Here is a 24,280-nt window from a genome sequence, read left to right as displayed (position 1 = left end):
GTTTGAGAGGCTCTGCTCTAGTGTGACGTGCGTATTTGAAGATGTCTATTAAGACGAACATTAATCTTTTTGAAGTATCTTTTACTGAATGAATAAGAGGAATGTTACTTTTCTTAGTGGAAATTTTGTCATTCCCGTCCACGAAATTTTAGTTTTCAAGCTTCAACGCCAGATGTAGACAAATAAAACCGTGGTTATTAATGTCGAGCGCAGTAAAAATCAAACCAAAATATGCTCAAAATGTCGATCTGTCTTTCTGTTATTGTGTCTTGTTTACTGTGCTCCATTCAACATTTCGCTGAATGGTGCGACGAGAACTTCGTAGTCATAATCGAACGTCACTGTTCCTGTTCCCTGCCGAGTATCTTCGCTATTTCGCTTGACTGTGTCGTATGCTTTGTAAGCAGGCTGCCCGCGTTTCAGACAAGCGAGCTTGGCCGCACTGGCCTAGCCTCAACGGGCACCCAGCTAAACAACTCTGCTCTTAAATCTTTCCTGTTCCAAAATAATTGAACTCGACCCCTCTACGAGCTCCTCGGCTTTCTGCGCAAATATGTGGTTGGTACAAATATGAGTTCGTGCGACGGATAGTGTTTAGAATAATATTAATTATAAACTATTTCACTAAGGCTATTGAATTTGCGATATTATCCTCCTTTAGAATGTATTGTCATTATATTTAGATAATTACATTGCACTGTATGTTCATAATAAAATTACATAAAAGGTGTTTCTAAATTCCCATTACAGACTTCGAGGGCTTGCAGTGGGGACCAAGACGGTTAAGTTTAGCATAGGAACTTGTGTCCGGAAACGTACCGTCTTCCCGCTACCCGTAAAAAACCCACCATAGCACATGTTCAAATCTTCTGCATTGTACGCGTCACTGCTTAGAGTACGTACGTCATTGAACGATCGCGTGATGTCTCATACCCCTACAGGTTTGTTGACATTCCACGCCATTCAGTTGAGTGTGTGATCCACATGGAAACTTGTTTTACCTGCTGTTGTGCTTGTGATCTTCGTTCATACTACAGTACAGTAGTAATAATTTACTACATACACAGCAGTAAGCTGTACGTACAGTATTGCACCAAAGGCCGATTGCTTGACCCGCACGTTCACCCGACTTGACACCGCTAGACTACTGACTGTGAGGTCACATGACAACTTGATTCACGAGACCCCTGTGGAATCCGGGGAAGACTTACTGGTGCGGGTTATGACTGCGGCGGATGCTGCAGGACCAGGGATTGGAGACCGTGTGTACGAGAACATGATACGTAGGTAGCGTGTTTGTATTGACGTCGGTGGTCGTCACATTGAGCCTCACCTGTAATTGGCCCCAGACGGCAAGCAGTAGGAGTCGGACAGAGCGCCGGAAATGCGCGAGCTGTAAACGTGTGTTGTGGTGGGTTTTGTGGATAACGGGAAGGCGGTACGTTTCCGGACACCAAGTTCCTATGATAAATTTAACCGTCTTGGTCCCCACTGCAAGCCCTCTAATTCTGTAATAGGAATTTAGAAACACTCTGTATTTAACGTCAGTTCAATTAATACAATTTATTACGAAACGCCATGATATCCAAATTTTTTCCGGAGAAGTTATCCAGCTATCGGAAGCCAGAAATTCTACATTTAAACAATTTCTAATGCCACTGACATCTGCCGAAGTCGTGAAAATAGAACAACAATGACTAACCGATTGCGCCACTCAGATCAGCTGTTAAGTAAGAGATGAACAGCCTAACTCTTGATACGGTGGTGAAGAGGTCTTCATCAAACTGGTCCATAAGCTAATGACCTAAATCACAAGAACTTTAAAAATGAACGTGGGCGATTCTGAAAGTAAAGAACTATTGCGCATACTGGCTATGTATCTGGGTTGTTACAGGTGGCCTCGCGTGAGCTACTTTGAGTATGTTAAAGACATTTGCCGCGTAGACTTGTTGCATTTGACGTACGTTGAGTCTACCAATAATTAAAAAATGTGCATACATTTTGACAAGTCCGCCGTCAATGTGAAGTTCGACCAGAAACTCACGAAATCTTTTCTCTGTGATCTTAAATCAGTCCTACGCATTTAATTCATGTCTAGAGATGCTGACACCTATTATGTTGCTCCAAGACGTCTTCGACGGGCTATGCAGAACCCTCGCAGAGTCAAGCTCCCGCGGGGAATTGTTCTTCTAGATTAGAATCCTCGACGCTATACTGCCAGGAAGAAGAAAGACTTGCTGCGGAAATTTCATTGGCAAGTTCCACTACACGTACCCTACAGCCCGGACTACTCCACGTTGAATTTAATGTTTCCGTAGATGAAAAGCATCTTGATGAAACAAAATTGACAGTGTTCAGGGTTGGTGTTTAAAGATGCTGTCAAATACGTTCTAAAGCACAGGCGGCAACTTTCAATGACGAGGAATTAATTAAACTGGTTTTAGGTACAAGGAATAACTTACCTAAATGCATAAAGCAAACCTGTGCAAAATTATGTGAAAGTGTGAGACAATATTTGTGTATTGTTCTTTTTATACACCGGGCGAGTTGGCCGTACGGTTAGGAGCGCGTAGCTGTGAGCTCGCATCCGGGCGACGGTGGGTTCGAATCCCACTTTCGGCAGCCCTGAAGATGGTTTTCTGTGGTTTCCCATTTTCACACCAGGCAAATGCTGGGGCTGTACCTTATTTAAGGCCATGGCCGCTTCCTTCCCATTCCTAGACCTTTCCCTTCCCAACGTCTCCATAAGACCTATCTGTGCCGGTGCGACATAAAGCAAAATAATAATTTTTTAAAAGTTATTTTTTTACATCATTAGCTATTGTACCTGGTGCTGCCGGGGTACTTTCTTGAATGTTTACTTTTAAGATTTGTATTTTTTTTTACAATTGGTTTTAGGTCGCACCGACGCAGATAGGTCTTATGACAACGATGGGATAGGAAAGGTCCCTACCCTAACGTATCTAGATCAATGGTCTTGTCCAAACACTACCCTAACGTATCTAGACCAATGGTCTCGTCCAGGTCCTACCCTAACGTATCCAGACCAATGGTCTGGTCCAGGCCCTACCCTAACGTATCCAGACCAATGGTCTCGTCCAGGCCCTACCCTAACTAGTACAGATCAATGGTCTTGTCCAGGCCCTATCCTAACGTATCCAGACCAATGGTCTCGTCCAGGCCCTACCCTAACTAGTACAGACCAATGGTCTGCTCCAGGTCCTACACTAACGTATCCAGACCAATGGTCTGGTCCAGGCCCTACCCTAACTAGTACAGACCAATGGTCTGGTCCAGGCCCTACCCTAACTAGTACAGATCAATGGTCTTGTCCAGGCCCTACCCTAACGTATCCAGACCAATGGTCTCGTCCAGGCCCTACCCTAACTAGTACAGACCAATGGTCTGGTCCAGGTCCTACACTAACGTATCCAGACCAATGGTCTCGTCCAGGCCCTACCCTACGAATCCAGACCAATGGTCTCGTCCAGGCCCTACCCTAACTAGTACAGATCAGTGGTCTTGTCCAGGCCCTACCCTAACTTATACAGACCAATGATATTGTACAGACCCTACCCTAACTTAGTACAGACGAATGGCCTTGTCCAGACCTTACCTTAAGGTACTCAAACTAATGGTCTTGCCCTGGCCCTAACCTAACTAGTACAGACCAATGGTCTTGTCCAGACCCTATCCTAACTTATCCAGACCAATAGTCTTGTCCAGACCCCACCCTAACCAGTCCAGACCCGAACAATGGTGTTACCATAGGAAATTAGCGGCCTAACGCCCCTTCGTCGCTCTAACCTGGAGGCTTACGCCCCCAGACCCTCTTTCCTTGACCCCATATTACCGGGCTTGGCCAGACCCTACCCTAATGTATCCAGACCAATGGTCTTGTCCAGCACCTACCCTAACCAATCCAGACCAAGGTCTTGTCCTAAGTAGGTCCAGGCTTCCAGTTCCTCTTTTTTACAATTTGTTTTACGTCACACCGACACAGATGGGTCTTATGACGACGATGGGATGGGAAAGGCCTAGGAGTGTAAAGGAAGTGGCCGTGGACTTAATTCAGGTAGAGCCCCAGCATTTGCCTGGTGTGAAAATGGTAAACCACGGGAAACCATCTTCATGGCTGCCGACAGTGGGGTTCGAACCCACTATCCCCGAATACAAGCTCAGAGCTGCGCGTCTCTAACCGCACGGCCAACTCGTTCGGTAAGATTTGTATTGCCTGTCGAATATGTGTGAAGCGAATTATTTTAGAATTCATTATTGCTACGTTGATTGATATATTGTGTAGTTTTACAGTTATTTATAGCAGCTGTGATATAAAAAAATAGCATTTCCTGTAAAAAAGTGGTATCAGTTGGAAAGAAACCGAAGATACTGCGTATCAGATAGGAAATAATAAACAGTCAGTGGTGGACCACATGCAGTATTTAGGATGTATATTCTTACAGATGGTAGAGGCCTATCCTAAGTGAAATTCAATCGAAGTACAGAAAAGCTAAATATGGTAACCTCGTAGTTTTGATCAATGCTATTCTGTAAGGAAGAAGTGATTTTTCACATGCAACTATCCTAGATGGTCTATTTTCAGACCGATGGGAGTAAAAGCTAGGCGAACTCCAAATTTCTTGCTCATAAGTTATAAATAAGGGATATGAAGGATCTAAAGTATTCGCAGGTACAAACAGGTGGGAATAATGGCAGTTTACTCGAAATCAGAGGATAAATACTAAAGAGTAAACTAGATGGATGAAGCTGTATATATACCTACAAACTTCCTTCGATGGTGTATTTGGAGGAGGATACATAAATTTCTTCGAACAAAAAATCCCCATTGAAGTGCATTCAGACGATTTCGAAGGCGTAACCTTGTAAACCAAAAACATCGTGAGAAGCTGAATATGTACACTTAAGACATTATTATCACAGAGCGATTTGTTCTAAGATGCCGTTTGAACGCATCCCAGTGCATATTATGTTTAATATTCTAAGGTATACCTAATGTGCGTGCCACAGCTCTGGTATTTTTATAAGACACTAGTGTAGAAATACATGTAAATATTTTCACTTAACTTTTGAACAATCACTGCATGGTGTTCAATGTGTCTTTCTTTACACTGGTAAAATATTAAAGAAACTTCCCAGAGAATTATACTAAAATCATCGTTAGAATTCAGGTCAGTGTATGCATAACGATTTGAGTTAATGAAAGTTGGAATAGCACTTCATATCTTTCCTAAGATAATCCCTTACTATAAAAATATCCGAAGATCCGTGGAGCATCTAATGAAGTTCATTTACGGAATTGGATTGTTATCTTCATGATGAGATACACCGTGGTGATCAAGCGATGAAGTATACTATATGAAAGGGCTGGTAAGCTGCAGTATTTGGAGATCCAGGCACGAATCTAACATTTCCTGAGTGTGAATTTCTGCACTCACTCGAGAAAAGAACCAGAATAGAATCTTCCGCCAAGTTTCGAGACACCTACTCCGATCTTATACCCTTGTAAATTCAACTTTACACACACACATTATTATTATTATTATTATTATTATTATTATTATTATTATTATTATTATTATTATTATTATTATTATTATTATTATTATTATTATTATTATTATTACATTTCATGACGTGGCTGCTATGAAGCCTGGTGTTACTACAAACCATATCATACACATTGTACAACTACAGAGTCTCAATTTTTTAATTCTGTATCTAATTAGATAAATTAAACTAACTTAAACAACAGCTGGAAAAATATATTAAGATGGAAGCTGTTCTTTTTTCAGTGTCACCTCAGGTAATATAACTTCTAATTTCTTCAGTCGTCGAGCTGAGTGGCTCAGACGGTTGAGGCGCTGGCCTTCCGACCCCAACTTGGCAGGTTCGATCCTGGCTCAGTCCGGTGGTATCTGAAGGTGCTCAAATACATCAAACTCGTGTCGGTAAATTTACTTGTTCGTAAAAGAACTTCTGCGGGACAAAATTCCGGCACCTCGGAGTCTCCGAAAACCGGAAAACTAGTTTGTTTGCAAGTTGCTTTACGTCGCACCGATGCAGATAGGTCTTATGGCTACGATAGGACAGGAAAGAGCTAGAAGTGGGAAGGAAGCGGCCGTGGCCTTATTTAAGGTACAGCCCCAAAATTTGCCTGGTGTGAAAATGGGAAACCACGGAAAATCATCTTCAGGGCTGCCGACAGTGGGGCTCGAATCCACTATCTTCCGAATACTGTATACTGGCCGCACTTATATCAGTCAGTCAGTCTAATCACGAAATATAACACTTAGAATGCAATAACACACCTGTAAAAATTAGCTGTTATAAGCAGAATGACATGTTTCGTTCTACAAGAGCATCCTTAAGTAACTTTTAACCATGTGTATTATACTGTAGGATGTAACAATAAAGTACGGCCAAACTTTCGGGACACATTCCTCGCACACAGAAGAAGAAAATATGTTATATGGACATGGGTCCGGAAACGCTGTATTTACACGTTAGAACTCATGTTCTACAACTCTACATAGTGTATTAATTATGGGAAACACACCGGAACAGAACATACCAGCATACCACATGAAATTCTCTCTCTTACATCAAATATTCAAATGCCCTCCGTTAGCATTGATACATGCAACAACGCATTGAATCTCAGATACGCTGATTTATCCCTAGAGTATTGCATATGGTCTGTTGGTTACATCTGGTTACATTGTACGTTCCCCGCCAATGTTTTGTGTTCCATTTGACCGCAGGTAATGTTGTCAGGTGACTCACGTCATTGCCTGTGTTGACAACACTTCACGTAGCATCAACTGTTTAGTGTTCATTGGCAAGCTTTCTTAGAAAATACTCTACCTGTTCTGGTTGATGATGTGCCTTTACAAGTGAAGTGCGACGAAACATTTACTTCATGCATGATGCAGCTCCTCCTCATTTCAGTGTTAATGTCCGTCGGCGTCTAAATAACACATTCCGTGACAGATAGATAGGTAGGGATTGACCAATTCCGTGGCCTCCATGTTCTCCAGACCTAAACCCACTACACTTTTATTTGAAATTTCTTGTGTACAGAACGCCGGTACAAGATGAATAGATTCTTTGTGCCTGTATTGTGCAAAGTTGCGAAACAACTGGGAATTTGAAGACCCAAGTAGGAGCAAGAGCAGGGAATTTGGCATATCCTCAGAACTACTGGCCGGCCTAGGAGAAACAGATATGGCAAGTTATTTTACCAAGTGTAAAATATGTGATACCGGAGAAATGTCATCCGAATTTGAACGTAGTTATATCTACCCCCCCCCCCCCAAAAAAAAAGCAGGCGCGGACAAATATGAAAATTATCGCACAATTAGTTTATTGGATATAGCTTATAAAGTTTCAACACGTATAATTTGTAGTCTAGGGGTAGCATTCCGGCCTCTCTCGCGGAAGACCCAGTGTGACTCGATTCCCAGGGAGTCAAGGATGTTTTACATTAATATGAGTGCTGGTTTGAGATCCACTTAGTGGTGAGATAGCAACCCCGGTCTATAAAACCAAGAATAACGCTCGAAGAGATTCGTAGCGTTGACCTCGCGTTACCTTGTAATCTGCAGGCCTTCAGGCTGAGCAGCCAGTCACTTGGTAGGTCAAGGCCCATAAGATCTGTATTGTCATGGGGATTGTTCTTTGATTTGCAGAAGAATGGAGAAATAAGTTGAATATGAGCTGGGACAGGATCAGTATGGCTTCGGAAGAAATGGGGGAATACGTGAAACAATACTGACTTTACGTCTGATCTTGGATGATCGAATTGAGGAGGAGGAATACCACATACACGGCACTCGTAGGTGTATAAAAAGCATTCGTTAATGTTGACTGGACCAAGCTCTTTGACATTCTGAAGGTCATCGGCATCGAATATCAAGAAAACGGATCACCTACAATTTGTACAAAATCAGTCTGACGTGTCCTGCTCCATGGATCCATGCATAAATGGTTAGCGTGCTGGCCTTTGATCACAAGGGTCCCGGGTTCGATTCTCGGCAGGGTCGGTAATTTTAAACATCATTGGTTAATTTCGCTGGCACGGGGGCTGGGTGTATGTGTCGTCTTCATCATCATTTCATTCCCATCACGATGCACGAACATGTCCTCGGACACTCCCGGCACTAAAAGCCTTACGCCATTTCATTTCATTTCATTTCAGTCTGACGTGATAAGAACCAAGGGCTGTCGAAAAGAAGCAACAATCCAGAAAGGAGTGGTGTGGGGCTGCATTTCTTTCCCTTCCTTTTCAGTGTGTATAGAAAGGAGGCAGTGAGAGAAATGAAGGAAATATTTGGAAAAGGAATCACAATCCAAGAAGAGGAAATCAAAACTCTGAGATTTGGCTATGATATTTTTATTTTATCTGAATCCGCTGAAGATGTAGAGGTACTGTTGAATGGTATGAGTAAAAGATTAAAATCAAATCAATCTAAAACAAAAGTAACGGAGAGCAGTCGAGCGAGTTCAGATGCTGCAGAAAATATTATATTAGGAAATATATGTAGATTGTTACGTAGGTAGTAAGTAACTAACGATGGCAGAAGTAAAGAGGACATAAAAATCACACTAGCTCAAGCAAGAAAGGTCTTTCTTAAGAAAAGAAATTTGCTCACTTTGAACATTGATATAGGAATTAGAAAGATGTTTTCCGAAGACTTTCGTCTGGAGCGTGGTATTATATGGAAGTGAAAAGTTGACAGTTACTAGCTCGAAAAGAAGAATAGAAGCTCTCGAAATGTAGTGTTACAGAACAATGCTGAAGGTGAAAACGGTAGATCGAATTACAAATGGAGATATTCTGAATCGAAATGATGACAGGAGAATGATTTGGTTAAATTTGACTAGGAGAAGAGATAGAATTATACGACACATGGTTTTTTTTTTGCTAGTTGTTTTACGTCGCGCCGACACAGATAGGTCTTACGGCGACGATGGGACAGGAAAGGGCTAGGAGTGGGAAATAAGCGGCCGTGGCCTTAATTAAGGTACAGCCCCAGCATTTGCCTGGTGTAAAAATGGGAAACCACGGAAAACCATTTTCAGGGCTGCCGACAGTGGGATTCGAACCTACTATCTCCCGAATACTGGATACTGGCCGCACTTAAGCGACTGCAGCTATCGAGCTCGGTACGACACATGTTAAGGTACCCAGGACTTGTCAGATGGCTTTTGAGGGAAGTGTTGGCGGTAAGACTGGTACGGGTAGACCAAGACATGAATATTACAAGCACATTAGATTAGAGTAAATGTAGGATATTATTAGACCTATTATTATTATTATTATTATTATTATTATTATTATTATTATTATTATTATTTCAGTACGTGTTCCCATAGTAGTTGAAATAAAGTGATTGTAAACAATATGTCGGAGTTTTACTAGCTGAATGACCAGAACTGAACCCCCGTGGAGCTGTCAATATACACAAAAAACTGCAGGCGGGGTGTTCATTTTATGTATGGTCAAGTGATGCATGAGAACCATTCGTTTTCTGCTTTTGATATGTCACTGACAAAGTGATTTTTTAAAAACTTTGACTAGGAAATCGTTTGTCGTTATTCCAACCGTACTATAACTGTACATTTTATCTCTATTGTTTTAGAAATAATTCACCTGTTCACGTTTTAAAAAAATATTGTTTGTACTAGGAATTGCTCCACCGTGTGTTCAGTAGAGGAGAAATAACAAACAAACGATCCACTCGGTTCATGAAAATTTATCTTTCAATCTGGTTGATTCGTAGAGCGTAAATCTCTATTACTGCTTTTATACGCTGCTACGAAAGAGGTTAAAAAGAGATACACTCAGAAATACTGGCACGGTTTTAGACTGTAGAGAACTATGAAAACAAATTGCTATTAGTGAGATGGAGTAACACAGGGTAAAGTGTGCTAAACTTTCCATCCCCAAGCTAAGTATCCTGAGTTTGAATACAGGCCACTTACGGTGGTGGAATTTTGAACAGTACCAGGGCGTGGCAAGGAAATGGCATCTGGCCGTAAACCACTGAACTAGACGAAACCTGAATTAGGTGCTTCGCAAAGTAGGAAAGTAGCTCTGAAAATCTGATGTGGAATGGAATAACTTTGACGGACAGTATACACTAAATGGAACTAAAATAAAATAAAAAGCAGTTGTCGTAGTCATGAAATTCAATACAAACAAAGCATTCCTTTTAAATTTAAAATACCGAGCTCGAAAGCTGTAGTCGCTTAAGTGCGGCCAGTATCCAGTATTCGGGAGATAGTAGGTTCGAACCCCACTGTCGGCAGCCCTGAAAATGGTTTTCCGTGGTTTCCCATTTTCACACCAGGCAAATGCTGGGGCTGTACCTTAATTATGGCTACGGCCGCTTCCTTCCCATTCCCAGCCCTTCTCCGTCCCATCGTCGCCATAAGACCTATCTGTGTCGGTGCGACGTAAAGCAACTAGCAAAAAAAAAAAAAAAAAAAAGAAATTCAAAATAACTGTCTACTGAAGAAAATGCATGATTAGGCAAGTGATGCATTTTCAGAAATGGGACCTGATAGTGGTATATATTCAGTATTAGATAAGGATACTGTTGTGACTTCTAAATTGTAATACACCTACAACGGCACCGTGGTTTAGGGGTAGAGTGCCTGCCTATTATCCGGAGGTCCCAAATTCGATTCTCGGCCAGGCCAGGGACTTCTACATGTGTCTGAGGGCTGGTTAGGGTTCCATTCAGCCTACATGATTGGAATTTAGAAGCTATCTGACGGTGAGACAGCAGCCCCGGTCTAGAAAGCCAAGAACCACAGCCAAGGGGATTCGTCGTGCTGATCACACGTCATCTCGTAATCAGCAGATCTTCGGACTGAGCAGTGGTCCCTTCGTAGCCCAAGGGCCTTCATGCGCCATGGGTGGGGGGGTGGGAGAATACACCTAAAAGAATAATTTACCCGTTGAATTTTATATTTTCCCCTTTCTTATCTACATATACTTTCTGGAATTTTCTAAAACCAAAGGCACCTAAGTTGAGATGGCTCCAAGAGAGTGAGAAAGATGTGAGAGAGGTGGGCGTTATGGGGAATAAAACCAATGACTGGGTTAGTTTCAGAAGAATGGTGAAAGGCTATCCGCGTTTTATGGTGGAGGAAGAACACAGAATACAGAGAAACCCTTTACTGGAGGAGCGGAAAAATTCCCTGATCGATGGGCTCAAGAGATACTGACATGGTGTCAAAGCCGGAAGACGAACAAGACACAGACACTGAAAATTAGAGTGATTGTTAACACGCAGTCCATAGAGGCTCGATTCGAAAAATATAAACAAAATGTTTCAAAATTGTAGGTACAGATGTCAGGTGTGTGTTCAGGGCAATGAAACAAGAAATATGTCCTTAATAAAGATAAGTCCAGAAAGCAACCGCTTCTGAGATATGATGTAAAAACATTTCCAACTTTTGCAACAACCTGTACATACACAAACATAGATACATCGCAGTCTGCAAGTATCTCTGGTGGATTGCGGAGTGGGTTATCTTCGCTTTATGAGCTACGAAGCCGACTAGTACGCAGAGTGAGGCATCTTGCTCCGTAAGCTCTCTGACGCACTGGGAGCAAGCGATTAAAATCTGCTTACAAAGCTGGCAGGGATAAGTAGACCAAGTTACAGGTGCTGGCTAAATACATGTTTCAAGGATTAGTGTTATCTTACTGTACATGCAAATAATATTAAACAAATTTATTCTATTAAAGGATAATAAATTACGACGTGTGGGCTAGGATGAGCAACCCCATTGGCCACAGGTGAGGTATTCGCGCGCCACAAAATATAGTTCGGAGTATAACACTCCATCGAATTCTCGTCTTCAGTCTCATCAGCAAATATGTACAGTATGGTGTATATTATGTCCACTTGATGTGTTCAGTCCTGTTGAACCGTTCAAAGTGAAGGTTATGTTATGACATTCCTAAAATTGGGGGCAGTTCGTTATTATAGTTAGCGATTAAGTGGCTGTCTGGTTTGCGTCACGTAGCTGTGTTGCGTTCGAACTCCCTTGTCGGCAGCCCTGAAGAGGATTTTCCGTGGTTTCCCATTTTCACACAATACAAATGCTGGGGCTGTACCTTAATTAAGGGAACGGAGACTTCATTTCCACTCCTAGTCCTTTCCTACCCCATCGCCGTCTGTCTCCATGGCTAAATGGTTAGCGTGCTAGCCTTTGGCCCAACGGGCCTCGGATTCGATTTCCGGGTGGGTCGAGGATTTTAACATTAAAGTTATTTCCAAAGGCTCGGGGGCTGGGTTTGTGTGTGCCGTCATCAGCATGAGAATTCATCAAAGGTAGGGCCTCATTCTCACAGATGTGCAGGTCGCCTATAGGGTGTCAACTCGAAAGACCTTCGGAGGCCACACCCCGTTAATTATCTCATCGTCGCCATAAGAACTGTCTGTGTCGGTGCGACGTAAATAAATAGTTTTTTTTTTTAAACGTACTACACTTGAATTTTCGCTACAATACAATGGCAGCACCCAGCGAGCATTTCAGTGATTACGCTACAGTATTTACACTAACGCTTAAATAGCGTATCTTATGAGCAGAGCCGGGATTTTTAGGCACTAATAAGTTATGTTATGAGTTTTGTATAAATATAAGGGATATGCCCCATGAGAACCCCTACAAGAATGTAGGTTACTCTCGCTACATTACGGAGGAACAGGCTAGACGACATTTCCTAATAAACAAATTAGCTTGAATTCTAACCAATTACTGCCTAATATCCGGGGTCTATTTATGAGTGGTATTAAGGACTGATAGTTGCTCTAGCCCTGAAGGACCTTGGCCTACCAGCGAACGCTGCTCAGTCTGAAGGCCTGGCGTGTGGTGGGCACAACGAATCCTCTCAGTCGTTATACTTGGCTTTCTTGACCGGCGCCACTATCTCAGGTAGTTCCTCAATTGTAATCACGTAGACTTGTACAATATAGCTTTGGAGAAAGTTGTTAGAGATGCGAATATCAACACATCTTACATAAATCAGTTCAAATTTTGCCATATGCAGATGATATTGATTTAATCGCAGGAACACCAAGAGCATTTAGAGAAGCTTTCGCAAGCCACGAAAAAGCAGCAAGAAGGATGAATTTACAGATTAGTGAAGAAAAAAACTAAGTACCTGCTCGTAACCTAGAAAGACTACCCCAGTGGATCTACATTCATAGAAATTGGCTCGTATAAGTTAGCTTTACCTACCTTGGATCAGAAGTTAATTCCAAGAACGATGCTAGTTCTGAAATTTTAAAAAAAGGATACTGTCTGCTAACAAGTGCCATCATGGCCTCAGAAAACATCTGAAGTCTAAGCTGCTGTTCAGGAAAACCAAAGTCCTAATGTACAAATTTTAGTAAAGCCTGTATTAACATATGGTGGTGAGACCTGGACACTCTCAAAATCTGATGAAAGACAGCTCGCTATATTTGAAAGAAGGACTTTGAGGCAATTTTTGGGCCAGTCGAAGAAAACGGTGTCTGGAGAAGAAAATATAATCATGAATTGTACAATTTATATAAGGAACCAAACATTGTTAACTGCATAAAGATCATAAGGTTGGAGTGGACAGGACATGTGCTGCGTACTAATGAAGGATAATAAAGAAGATATTTAATGCTGTGCCAGAAGGAATCAGCAAAGTTGGAAGACTAAAGTTAAGGTGGGAAGAAGAGGTAAGAGAGGATGTGAAGATAAGTGGAATCAAGAATTGGAGGAGCCCTGCACTTAAGAGGAAAGAATGGAGAAAACTTCTTCAGAAGGCTAAGGCCCACAAAGTGCTGTCGCACCAGTGATGATAATGATGACGATGATGATGATGGTGATGAAGAATTACGTAGGATTAATGGATCTCGAACCAGCTCCCTCAGATCCATGTAAAATCCCAGACATAGCCGGGATTCGAACCCAGGGTCTCTGAGTAAGAGGCAGGCGCTACGCAGTACACCCTACACCCATACAGTTGTAGCCTACAGTAGTATAAAAAGATAGTGAATTGGACTGTACATCTTGGATTTATTATCTGCCTTACCACCTCCTTAATTTTCTACCGGCATTCGGGAGATAGGGGGTTCGAATCCCACTGTCGGCAGCCCTGAAGATGGTTTTCCGTGGTTTCCCATTTTCACACCAGGCAAATGCTGGGGCTGTACCTTAATTAAGGCCACGGCCGCTTCCTTCCAACTCGGTGCGACGTAAAGCCCCTAGCAAAAGAATAATTTCTACCGTATAGAAAAATTCACCTACTGTAGTACTACCACAGTTTTGAGCTAATAAATGACTCATTCCATAATATCAAAAGGCAAACTCTACTACAAAAAGTTCACTAACATTTTTTATGCCATAGTCTACTACAAGTGTAAATGTATCCCTAATTCGATGTGCCTTCATTAATTCTGAGAGCATAACTGATCTGTTGTATTTAGTTACACTGGTAGCCATAATTATGGAAACATTTTTCATTCGCACAGGTTATTAGCAAATGAACAACATTTAAAACCCTGTTAGTAACCGAGAAGCTTATTTTGGTCTCTAATAAAGATAATTAGCCCTTAAGTCTCTCGTGTTTACAAATAATTACTATAGGAAGAGAAGAAATAAATGTTGGTGTATTTTACTCTTCATAGATGCAGATATCACTCCTGACTGCCTCATTTATCAAATTAATGTGTGTTTTCGTGATATTATTTGGTACAATTTTTATACTTCTGGCGGCAATTGTTGAGTATTTCCTTTATTATTTTGTCATTCTGAGTTACGTTTTCATCCAAATATCATTGTTACTTCTTCACGAGTTTATTTAAAAAATTATCAAAGGTAAACAAGCTTACAATTTTACATGGGTCGGGCTCAGTCGCTCAGAGGGTTGAGGCACTAACTTTCTGAACCCAAGTTGGCGGGTTTTATCATGGCTCAGTCCGGTGATACCTGAAGGTGCTCTAATATGTCAACCCCTTGTCGGTAAATTTACCGGCGAGTAAAAGAAGTTCCACGGAACTAAATTCCGGCATCTCGGCGTCTCCGAAAATCGTAAAAGTAGTTAATGGTATGTAAAACCAATAATATTATTATTGGTTTAATATGACCTTTGATAGTGTGTTCACAGCCATGGAACCTCCAATTTTATGTGGAATTTAATTGCGATAATTGTACGTGAAGTGACCGGGATTTGAGCCGCACCGTCTTCGTGAGTGGTCATTGACAATATAAAATATCCTCGACATGGCTCTAAGGTAGGAAGTTAACCAACGAAGTAAGGCAATCACAATTAGTGAAGAAGGATACACATACAAGGGAGAGTCTCAGAAGTTGCAGTGCTTAAAATTCTAAAAGTATGCCAGAATTATAAATTTAGCAAATCCTACAAAACAGCTCCAAGAGATAGAAGAAATCATAAAGGGTGTGAGGGCTACTTGCATATTATCACCATGAAATCGCAGAAGTTGTCCCAAGAAATTCGGGAAGTTTGACAACATCGTGGAATTCATGTTGTCTGCGCTACTGTTGAAAGAAAATCATTCCAAAATGGTCTAAAGCAATTTCACCCAGAGAAAATTAATTTGGCAACTAAAGACAGCATAAAATAGTGTGAAATGGTGCAAAAATAATCAATGCAGTGATGTATTAAATGCAACTGAACAAAGATCTGGCATTACCTTACTCTGAAGTACCACAGAAATGGATACAAAAAAACCTCTCTGACATTACATGCATTTTCATAGTTTAGGTTCTAAAAGAGTTTTGTTTAAAACAAGTTGAAGTTTTAACGATGAAGAATGAATCATATTATATTTCAATGAGTTTGGAGTAATTTTAAATGGTAAAAAAGTAAATTAAGTGCTTGAAAATTTTTCCAGAATTATGGCCACCAATGTAGACCTAATATACTGTATAGTTTCTTTGTGTTCGTAATGAAAATTTCCAGAATCGCTTTAAGATAGGCAATATAACCGTATTCTTTCGAGTTTTATAGGAAAGTAGGTGCATTCCATTAGAGTCTCAGTGGCTTACTCTAATCAGGTCATTTATGCTGAGACACTTCGAAGCAGTTTTAGGCATTATTCTTAATCTTGTTTACAGTTGAGAGCCCGGTATGTACCACAGAGGGATACACGTACAAGGAGATCCTCAGAAGGTGCAGTGCGTACATTTCTACAAGTATGCCAGAAATACAAATTTAGAAAATCTTACAAAACAGCCCCAAGAGGTAGAAAAAATCTCAAAGTTCTAATGGATGTGAGGGCTATTTGCAGATTATCATCAAGAAATCGCAGGAAGTCCTCCAAAAAATATCGGAAAGTTTGACAACATCGTGAAATTCATGTTTACTGTGAAAACTGTTGTAAGAAAATTATTCCAAAATGGTCTAAAAGCAAGTTCACCCAGAGAAAAGTACCCGAGTACAAGTATGCATGTAGTGTCATTTGACGTAAAGGTATACAGGGTCGTCAGAAACAACATGAACCGAGTATATGATTGTTGGAGCGTTGGTCATACTGATAGGTGATTTGAAAAAAACTACGTCGTTATCTCGTAACGTTGTAATTTTATCAGCTGCTGAAGTTAGCCAATCAGATCGCTTCGCGGGCGAATTGAAATGGTCTTTACAAGGCGGTGTTGCTAAATCTGCACGTAGCTTGGTCAAGCCATGCCGAGAAATGGGCATCAAGCACTAACACACCCTGGGTTTCAGTCAATGCCACCGTAGCGTGCTTGCTGTGGGCCGAGCTTATCAGCAGGGAGGTCCTCTTTTAAGTTTCTCCCCTGGAGAAGTTTATTTCTTCTATTGGCGCTCTCAAGCTGGCCATAAGCCACATACACATTTAGCAACACCGCCTCGAAAATCCCACGAAGCGATCTGATTGGCGAACTTCAGCAGCTGATAAAATAACACTTTTCTAATTATTTCTTCCAATTATTTATCGGTGTGACCAATCTAACTCTCATATACTCGGTTCACGTTGTTTCCGACCACCCTGTAAATATCCCACTTTTAAGTTATAGAATGTTTTTTTTTCTTGTCCACAGGTGGCAGTGCTTTACGTCTTGTAGAGGTACGCATCCCTGTGCACACGGTTCGTAACCATAGTGCGACGTTGGAGTGTCACTTTGATCTGGAAGACGAAGCGCTCTACTCCGTCAAGTGGTACAAGGATGGCAATGAGTTCTATCGCTATGTACCGCGAGATTTGCCACCTGCTCAGCTGTTTCCTCTTCCAGGAGTAACTGTGGAGGTAGGTAGAGCTCTTTCAGTTCTGATTAGAATTACATTTACCCTGTTCGATTTATCAAATTTGAGGAACTGTTGTGCGGAAACGCCCTAATAGTATATAAAGCACAAAGTATTAGCCTATTGATTAACCTATGAGAACAATAAGAAATGAAGACACGTTTAATTGATTTTTATTTCAATGTCTAAAATTATATTGTTGTTGTAACCTATGGCTTTATTGGAAATTAACTCCAATACAAAATTGATATCTCTAGACAACATTAATATACAAAATAACATTAATAAAGTACAGATGTATTAGAGAACATAGTCTTGTTTCATCTTGTTTCTGGCTGTCCAGTATAGGACTTGTAAATTGCCTTGTTTTTGTTGGGTTGGATTGGGTTAAGTACTGTCTACTGAAGTAGGTGTTTCGAGTCCTTCACTAATCCAGTAATTTTGCAGATGGTATATTTTTATTCTAGCTAGATGTGCAGCTAAGCAGTCATGTCCTGTTTTCAATCTGAATATCGCCATTACTTCTCTCCTCGGCTTGCTTTTATTTTTGTCCCCTAGGTCATTTTTTCCATTTCTTCATTGTGGTAAGTTGGGTGGTTCTTATTTTTTAAAGGGTTTTACTTATGATTATCTTCTTGTTTTATTACCTGCCAGAGATTTGGTTCTCATGAAGGTGCTAGTGCCTTTTTTCTTTGCTAGTTTATCTGCCAGTTCGTTGCCTTCTACTCCTACGTGTGCGGGGATCCATTATAAAGTGATGTTTCTCTTTGAAGTTTTCAATTTTGTTAGTAGATGTTTAATGTTATGAATTCTTGATGAATGGGGTTTGGTATTTGTGAATACTGTTTGTATGGAAGCTAGTGAATCTGTTTGTATAACTGCTTTTTTTCAAATTAATTGACTCTATAAATCACATTTTGTAGGGCAGTATAGATGGCTTCTGTTTTTCCACCGGAGTTGTTATGATATCTACTTTGTGTAGCATATTGTGAGAGTAACTGCCAGAAAACTCCAGCGCCTGCTCACCTGTCATCTATTTGTGAGCCATCTGTTAAAACTGTCAAGGATATTCTTCTGAGTGCTGAGATTTTCAGCATTACTGGGAGACCATCTCTTTTTTTTTTCTTTTCAGATTATCTGGGAGAGATAGGATTGTTTGTTTTGAGGTGTAGTACAATGGTCTAAAATGTTGCAATATTAAATATTTTGGAAGCTATGCCCCGATAGATTATATTTAATGGCAATGAATCCACAGTAATAAACACATTTATAATGAGTATGCATAAAAGGCCATGGAAAAAAGAGAATCTGCGTGTTTAAATGAGACAAGATTTAAAAATAAAATTGGTTATTTAAATTAACTTCAGAAGAAACTGAGCTCTCCTTCTTTCTGAGCATTTTCCAAAGTAGATTTTTAAATTACTATTCAATTCCTCTTCCCTAAAGTTAGTTAAAATTACTTGGTATACAATTTGAATCGTGTGACTGGTAATGTGACTAGGGCGGTATTTATGTTTCTTAGTAAGATAAAGTTGTAATTCAAGAGGACAAACTGGGGCAAATATTCATTTGTAGGAAGAGGAGTTAAGGAATTGAATAATTTACCTAATTTCAATTTTTTGCAGTTATTTAAGAAAAGATTAGGTAAACATCAGATAGGGAATATGTCCCCTAGGTGACTGCCCTAAATGCAGATCAGTGATTGATTGATTGGTTGATTGATTGATTGATTGATTGATTGATTGATTGATTGATTGATTGATTGATTGATTGATTGATTGATTGATTGATTGATTGATTGATTGATTGATTGATTGATTGATTGATTGATTGATTGATTGATTGATTGATTGATTGATTGATTGATTGATTGATTGATTGATTGATTGATTGATTGATTGATTGATTGATTGATTGATTGATTGATTGATTGATTGATTGATTGATTGATTGATTGATTGATTGATTGATTGATTGATTGATTGATTGATTGATTGATTGATTGATTGATTGATTGATTGATTGATTGATTGATTGATTGATTGACATTCATAAGCGCCTGTAAGTGAAGTGGTAAACGTTCGCTTCTTTACCATAACCCATAATTTAAGTTATACAGATTATTTTATAGGAGGATTGATCAACAATGACTGAGACTGATTTGTTTTCACAAATGTTTATTACTCCATGCCAATTTTTACATGATCTTTTTCAAAGTAGTCCCCTCATACTTCAATGCACTTTTTATAGCGTCTCTGCCAGTCCTTGAACACATGCTGCAGACCATTCTTTGTCATATCCTTGAGAATCCCCTCACTTTTCTTGAGCACTGTTTCAGAGTTCTCAAATCGAATGCCCCTAACCTTTACCTTTAGTGATGACAATTAACAAAACCAAAGGGTGCAAGATCAGGGTTATAAGGTGGATGCGGTACACAGGTAATGTTGAATCGAGCCAGAAACTGCATGACTGGATTTGCGACGCGAGGACGTGCATTATCATGCTGAAGTCGCCACCCAGTCCGAGAAAGCTCTGGTCGTTTATTTGCAATGTGCTTCCTCAGTGTAGCCAATACTGACGTGTAGTAACAGTAGTGTGAGGGGGAACTGCATGCTGGTAAATCATTGTCTGGTATGGGAAATGCACGTAGCGTCTACAAAATAGAGCATTACTACCAATCTACTGATATGAGAGTGTTGCTGCCTACAGACATTATACATAAAAACCCGCTCTTTCCAAATATTTATGTTACAGATAGGAAACTAACATGAATCTACAGGAAAAATCAATCTCAGTCTTTGTTGATCAGCCCTCGTAGAGTTTTGAGTGAATCTCTCAAAATCGCAGTAGACATACCTTGCATAACATTAGTATCGAGTCGAAACGGTTTGAAAGTATTCACAGACAAATTTGTGATTGTTCCGGGCGCACCAAACCACATTTCAATAATTTCCCAGCTATCAATATGATACATGTGTTAAAAGTCACGAAAGCAAGGCCCATAGTTCCTCGTCATTTCTGTATCAAGCTTCTTGGACTGATTTTCATCTCGCTCAAATCTGACTGTTGGATCAATTCGATTTCTTCTTCAGGTTCCCATATTTCTGTACAAATGAAACGAAACCATTATCTAATGTTCTATCTCTGATACTAGACTGGTCTTGCGGTTATTGTTGGATGGGACCAGTAAGGAAGTAATAATTAATGTTATTGGATTTACGTCCCACCAAATAATTTTACTGTTTTCGGGGACGCTGAGGTGCCTGAATTTCGTCCCGCATGAGTTGTTTTACGTGCTACTGATACGAGTCTGACGTATTTGAGCACCTTCAAATACCACCGGACTGAACCAGGATCGAACCTGCCAAGTCGGGGTCGGAAAGCTCTATTCGATGGTGACAATTGGCTGTGGCCTATTTTTGACCATTACACGACTCACGGTTCTGCAATCTCTGTTTAACAGAATGTTGGCCACTTCGTTCACCATTGTCATCATATCCATGTATGTTTCACCCACGTAGGTTTCATCTACGCAGAACGAATGACTCACTTGATTTGCTCTAATGGACATCGTAATAATAATGATAATATTAATAATAATAATAATAATAATCGTATGGCCTCAGCTGCCGTGTGCAGACATTTCAATTTGACGCCATCTGGCTGTCTGCTCGTCAATTTCGGCGTTCCGTTTTACTCTAGGCCCACTAGATGGCAGAGCGAGTAAACCGAAACTCTCTTGGGCGTCTGTGGCTGAGATTTAATGAATTTTGTCGAGTAAACACCAAATGTGTCACCAGAGATCTTTTACATGCCGACATCGTACGACATGGAGTGTCGAATGAACTTTTTTTCCGCCCTTCAAAAATCCGACTACCTCTGCCGGGTTTGAACCCGCTATCTTGGGATCCAGAGGCCGACACTCTACCGCTGATCCACAGAGGCAGCTATGGACATCGTAATGAGGTATGAGAATTACTAGCATTAGGGCCTAGAAGAAAGGAACATACCCAGAGGCGAAGCGAGATGAGCCGAGATTAGGGAGTTTATCATCTGTAAATTCACCTGTCATTTATTTTAACTTAACAAGGAAGCAAAATATTTACAAAAACGAAACTGCTGAAGCACCTTACAACAATTACACACACCAATAAACCTCTATTGGCCTCGTATGATTCATGATTTACAACAGAACAGAACGTATTTCACCAAATGTAAGTATCAAATGAATGTAGTACAAAAAATATATCTATAAAATACTGCACTAATGTCTAAAAATTAAGCAGAAGTTACGAGTAAACAGGGCAACAGGAAATAAACCGCAAACCGCACGACATATGCTCCTACCAACGTTACGTGTTCGCTCTGTATAGGAAAAGAGTGTACCCTGCTTTGACTAGCGGCGTTACCAAAAGGTTAACACAGCCAGTTCCTGCACTCCATATTCCCTCAGTCGTGTTTGCCACGTTCTAGTGTGCGGAGTGCAGCCTCGTGGTGAACGTAACAACGTAATGGCACAACGACGCCATTTGGACCCCGTTTTGCAGGGTAGAGTACTCGGTCGCCTGAAAGCAGGCCAGACACAGACCGAAATCGCCGTATCCCTGAATGTGCCACAAAGTGTCATTTCAAAGCTTTGGAGACGACTTTGAGACACAAGAGATGTTAGTCGTAGGTCAGTACCAGGGCGACCAAGGGTAACCACCCCACAGCAGGACCGATATCTGGTCTTAATCGCCTGACGAAATCGGAGTTCACCTGCAAGACAATTGTCGGCGGGGCTTGCAGCCGTCTCAGGGGTTGCCGTTTCCCGGCAAACTGTGTACCGGAGGCTCAGAACAACAGGGCTGTTTGCCCGACGTCCATCGGTGTGCGTCCCGCTCACTCCAGCACAGAGACGGGCCCGTTTACTGTGGAGCCGTCAACATTGGAACTGGACCATGAATGAATGGAGACATGTGCTCTTCACAGATGAATCCCGCTTCAGTTTGCAGAACACTTCCCGTCGCACATTAATCTGGAGAGAACCGGACAGCCGATACAACCACAGGAACATCGTGGAACGGGACCAGTATGGTGGTGGCTTCATGGTGAGGAGCGGTATCATGTTGAATGATCGTACAGACCTGCAAATCTTCATGGGTGCTCCGAGGAACACTTTTAACTCCCTGCTGTTCTGAGCCTCCGGTACACATTTTTCCGGGAAACGGCAACCCCTGAGACGGCTGCAAGCTCCGCCGACAATTGTCTTGCAGGTGCACTCCGATTTCATCGGACGGTTTAGGCCAGATATCGGTCCTGCTGTGGGGTGGTTAGCCTTGGTCGACCTGGTACTGACCTACGACTAACATCTCCTGTGTCTCGAAATCGTCTCCAAAGCTTGGACATGCCACTATTTGGCACATTCAAGGATATGGATGAGGTACTGAGACCACATGTTCGACTCTTCAGAGGTTCGGTTGGTCCAGACTTCCTCTTAATGGACGATAATGATCGACCGCACAGCGCTGCTCTGCTTGATGAATTTCTGGCTGAGGAATACATTCATCGCATGGACTGGCCAGCGAGGTCTGTGGATCTGAATCCTGTAGAACATGCCTAGGATGCATGGGGAGGTGAATTGCATCCTGTCAGCCTCCACCAAGGACCCTCCAAGACCTTCGTATTGCCCTTGCGGAGGAATGGGATAGACTGTCACAAGAGCTCTTGGATCATCTGATAGAGAGTATGCCACGTCGCTGCTAAGCATGTGTAGCCGGTAGGGGGTAACCATACACCCTATTAACAGCGCATATTGTTGTGGAAGGCATTGCCAAGTTTTCTTAGTTGTTGTCAAAGGTGTACCTTAGCTATCAGAACCTTTCTGACACTACTTTTTGGACAAGTTGTGTGACTTACGGGGTGTGAGTCACCTTCCGTTTGTTAAGCAATCCGTCTGACATTCCTATCACGCGGTATGGCCTCGTTTAGTGATTTTGCTTAACTTTTGGACATTAGTGTAAAAAGGAACGGCCTACATCTGGTCCAAAGCCCCTGGGCTACGAGCCCGGCACATTTACACAGCACAGCACACACAGAAAACACAACACTTACCCAATCACACGCCCATTCGCTGGCACAAGCATTAACCTTTCACTCAACACACACTCACTACTAACACGCCGATGCCCGCAGTCCAGCAGACTCAAGTTTGAAAGAAATCCCTAAGTTGATGATCTGATCAAGCGAAAAATAATAATGAATCCCAACCACTGGGCACAACCAGCCACCTAGTCCACACTTGAGAAGGAAGGGGAAGGAACAGGACGGGGAACAACCAATGTTGAAACATTAAATAACATATCGATAAGTTTACACTCAAATCATTGCGCAGGCGCACTTCAATTGTCAGCATGCGTATTTGAGTCTTAGAGAATAATTCGAAGATCATTTCTTGTTATAATTTTTTTGTAAATAAGTAATGAAAAACACGTCTGTGACTGGTAGCAACCCACGATCTTGAGGTCTGGCAACTCTCACCAGACATCGCCTCTTGTTTCCTTTTCAATCAATCAATCAATCAATCAATCAATCAATCAATCAATCAATCAATCAATCAATCAAGCAATCAAGCAATCAATCTAATGAATTAATTAATTAATCAATCAATCAATCGCAATCAATCAGTCAATCATCACTGATCTGCATTTAGGGCAGTCGCGTAGGGGACATATTCCCCATCTGATGTTTACCTAATCTTTTATTAAATAACTGCAAAAAAATTGAAATTTGGTAAATTATTCAATTCCCCAACTCCTCTTCCTACAAATGAATATTTGCTCCAGTTTGTCCTCTTGAATTACAACTTTATCTTACTAAGGAACATAAATACCGCCCTAGTCACATTACCAGTCGCACTATTCAAATTGTATACCAAGTAATTTGAACTAACTTTAAGGAAGAGGAATTGAATAGTAATTTAAAAATCTACTTTTA

General features: G+C 41.1%; 1 protein-coding gene across 1 annotated transcript in view; it reads left to right on the top strand.

The window, feature by feature from the left end:
• The first annotated feature begins 1,222 nt into the window (after positions 1–1,222).
• Positions 1,223–24,280, top strand: part of LOC136880884 (cell adhesion molecule 1) — a 164,052-nt gene continuing 140,994 nt past the window's right edge. The window contains exons 1-2 of the mRNA XM_067153417.2: positions 1,223–1,283; positions 17,104–17,309. Of these exons, the coding sequence (XP_067009518.2) occupies positions 1,223–1,283; positions 17,104–17,309 (267 nt within the window). The remainder of the gene's footprint in view (positions 1,284–17,103; positions 17,310–24,280) is intronic.

Source organism: Anabrus simplex, chromosome 9 (genome assembly GCF_040414725.1).
Source record: "Anabrus simplex isolate iqAnaSimp1 chromosome 9, ASM4041472v1, whole genome shotgun sequence".
Lineage (NCBI taxonomy): Eukaryota > Metazoa > Arthropoda > Insecta > Orthoptera > Tettigoniidae > Anabrus > Anabrus simplex.
Note: the sequence above shows the minus strand (reverse complement) of the source record. Positions and strands in the feature narration are given on the sequence as shown.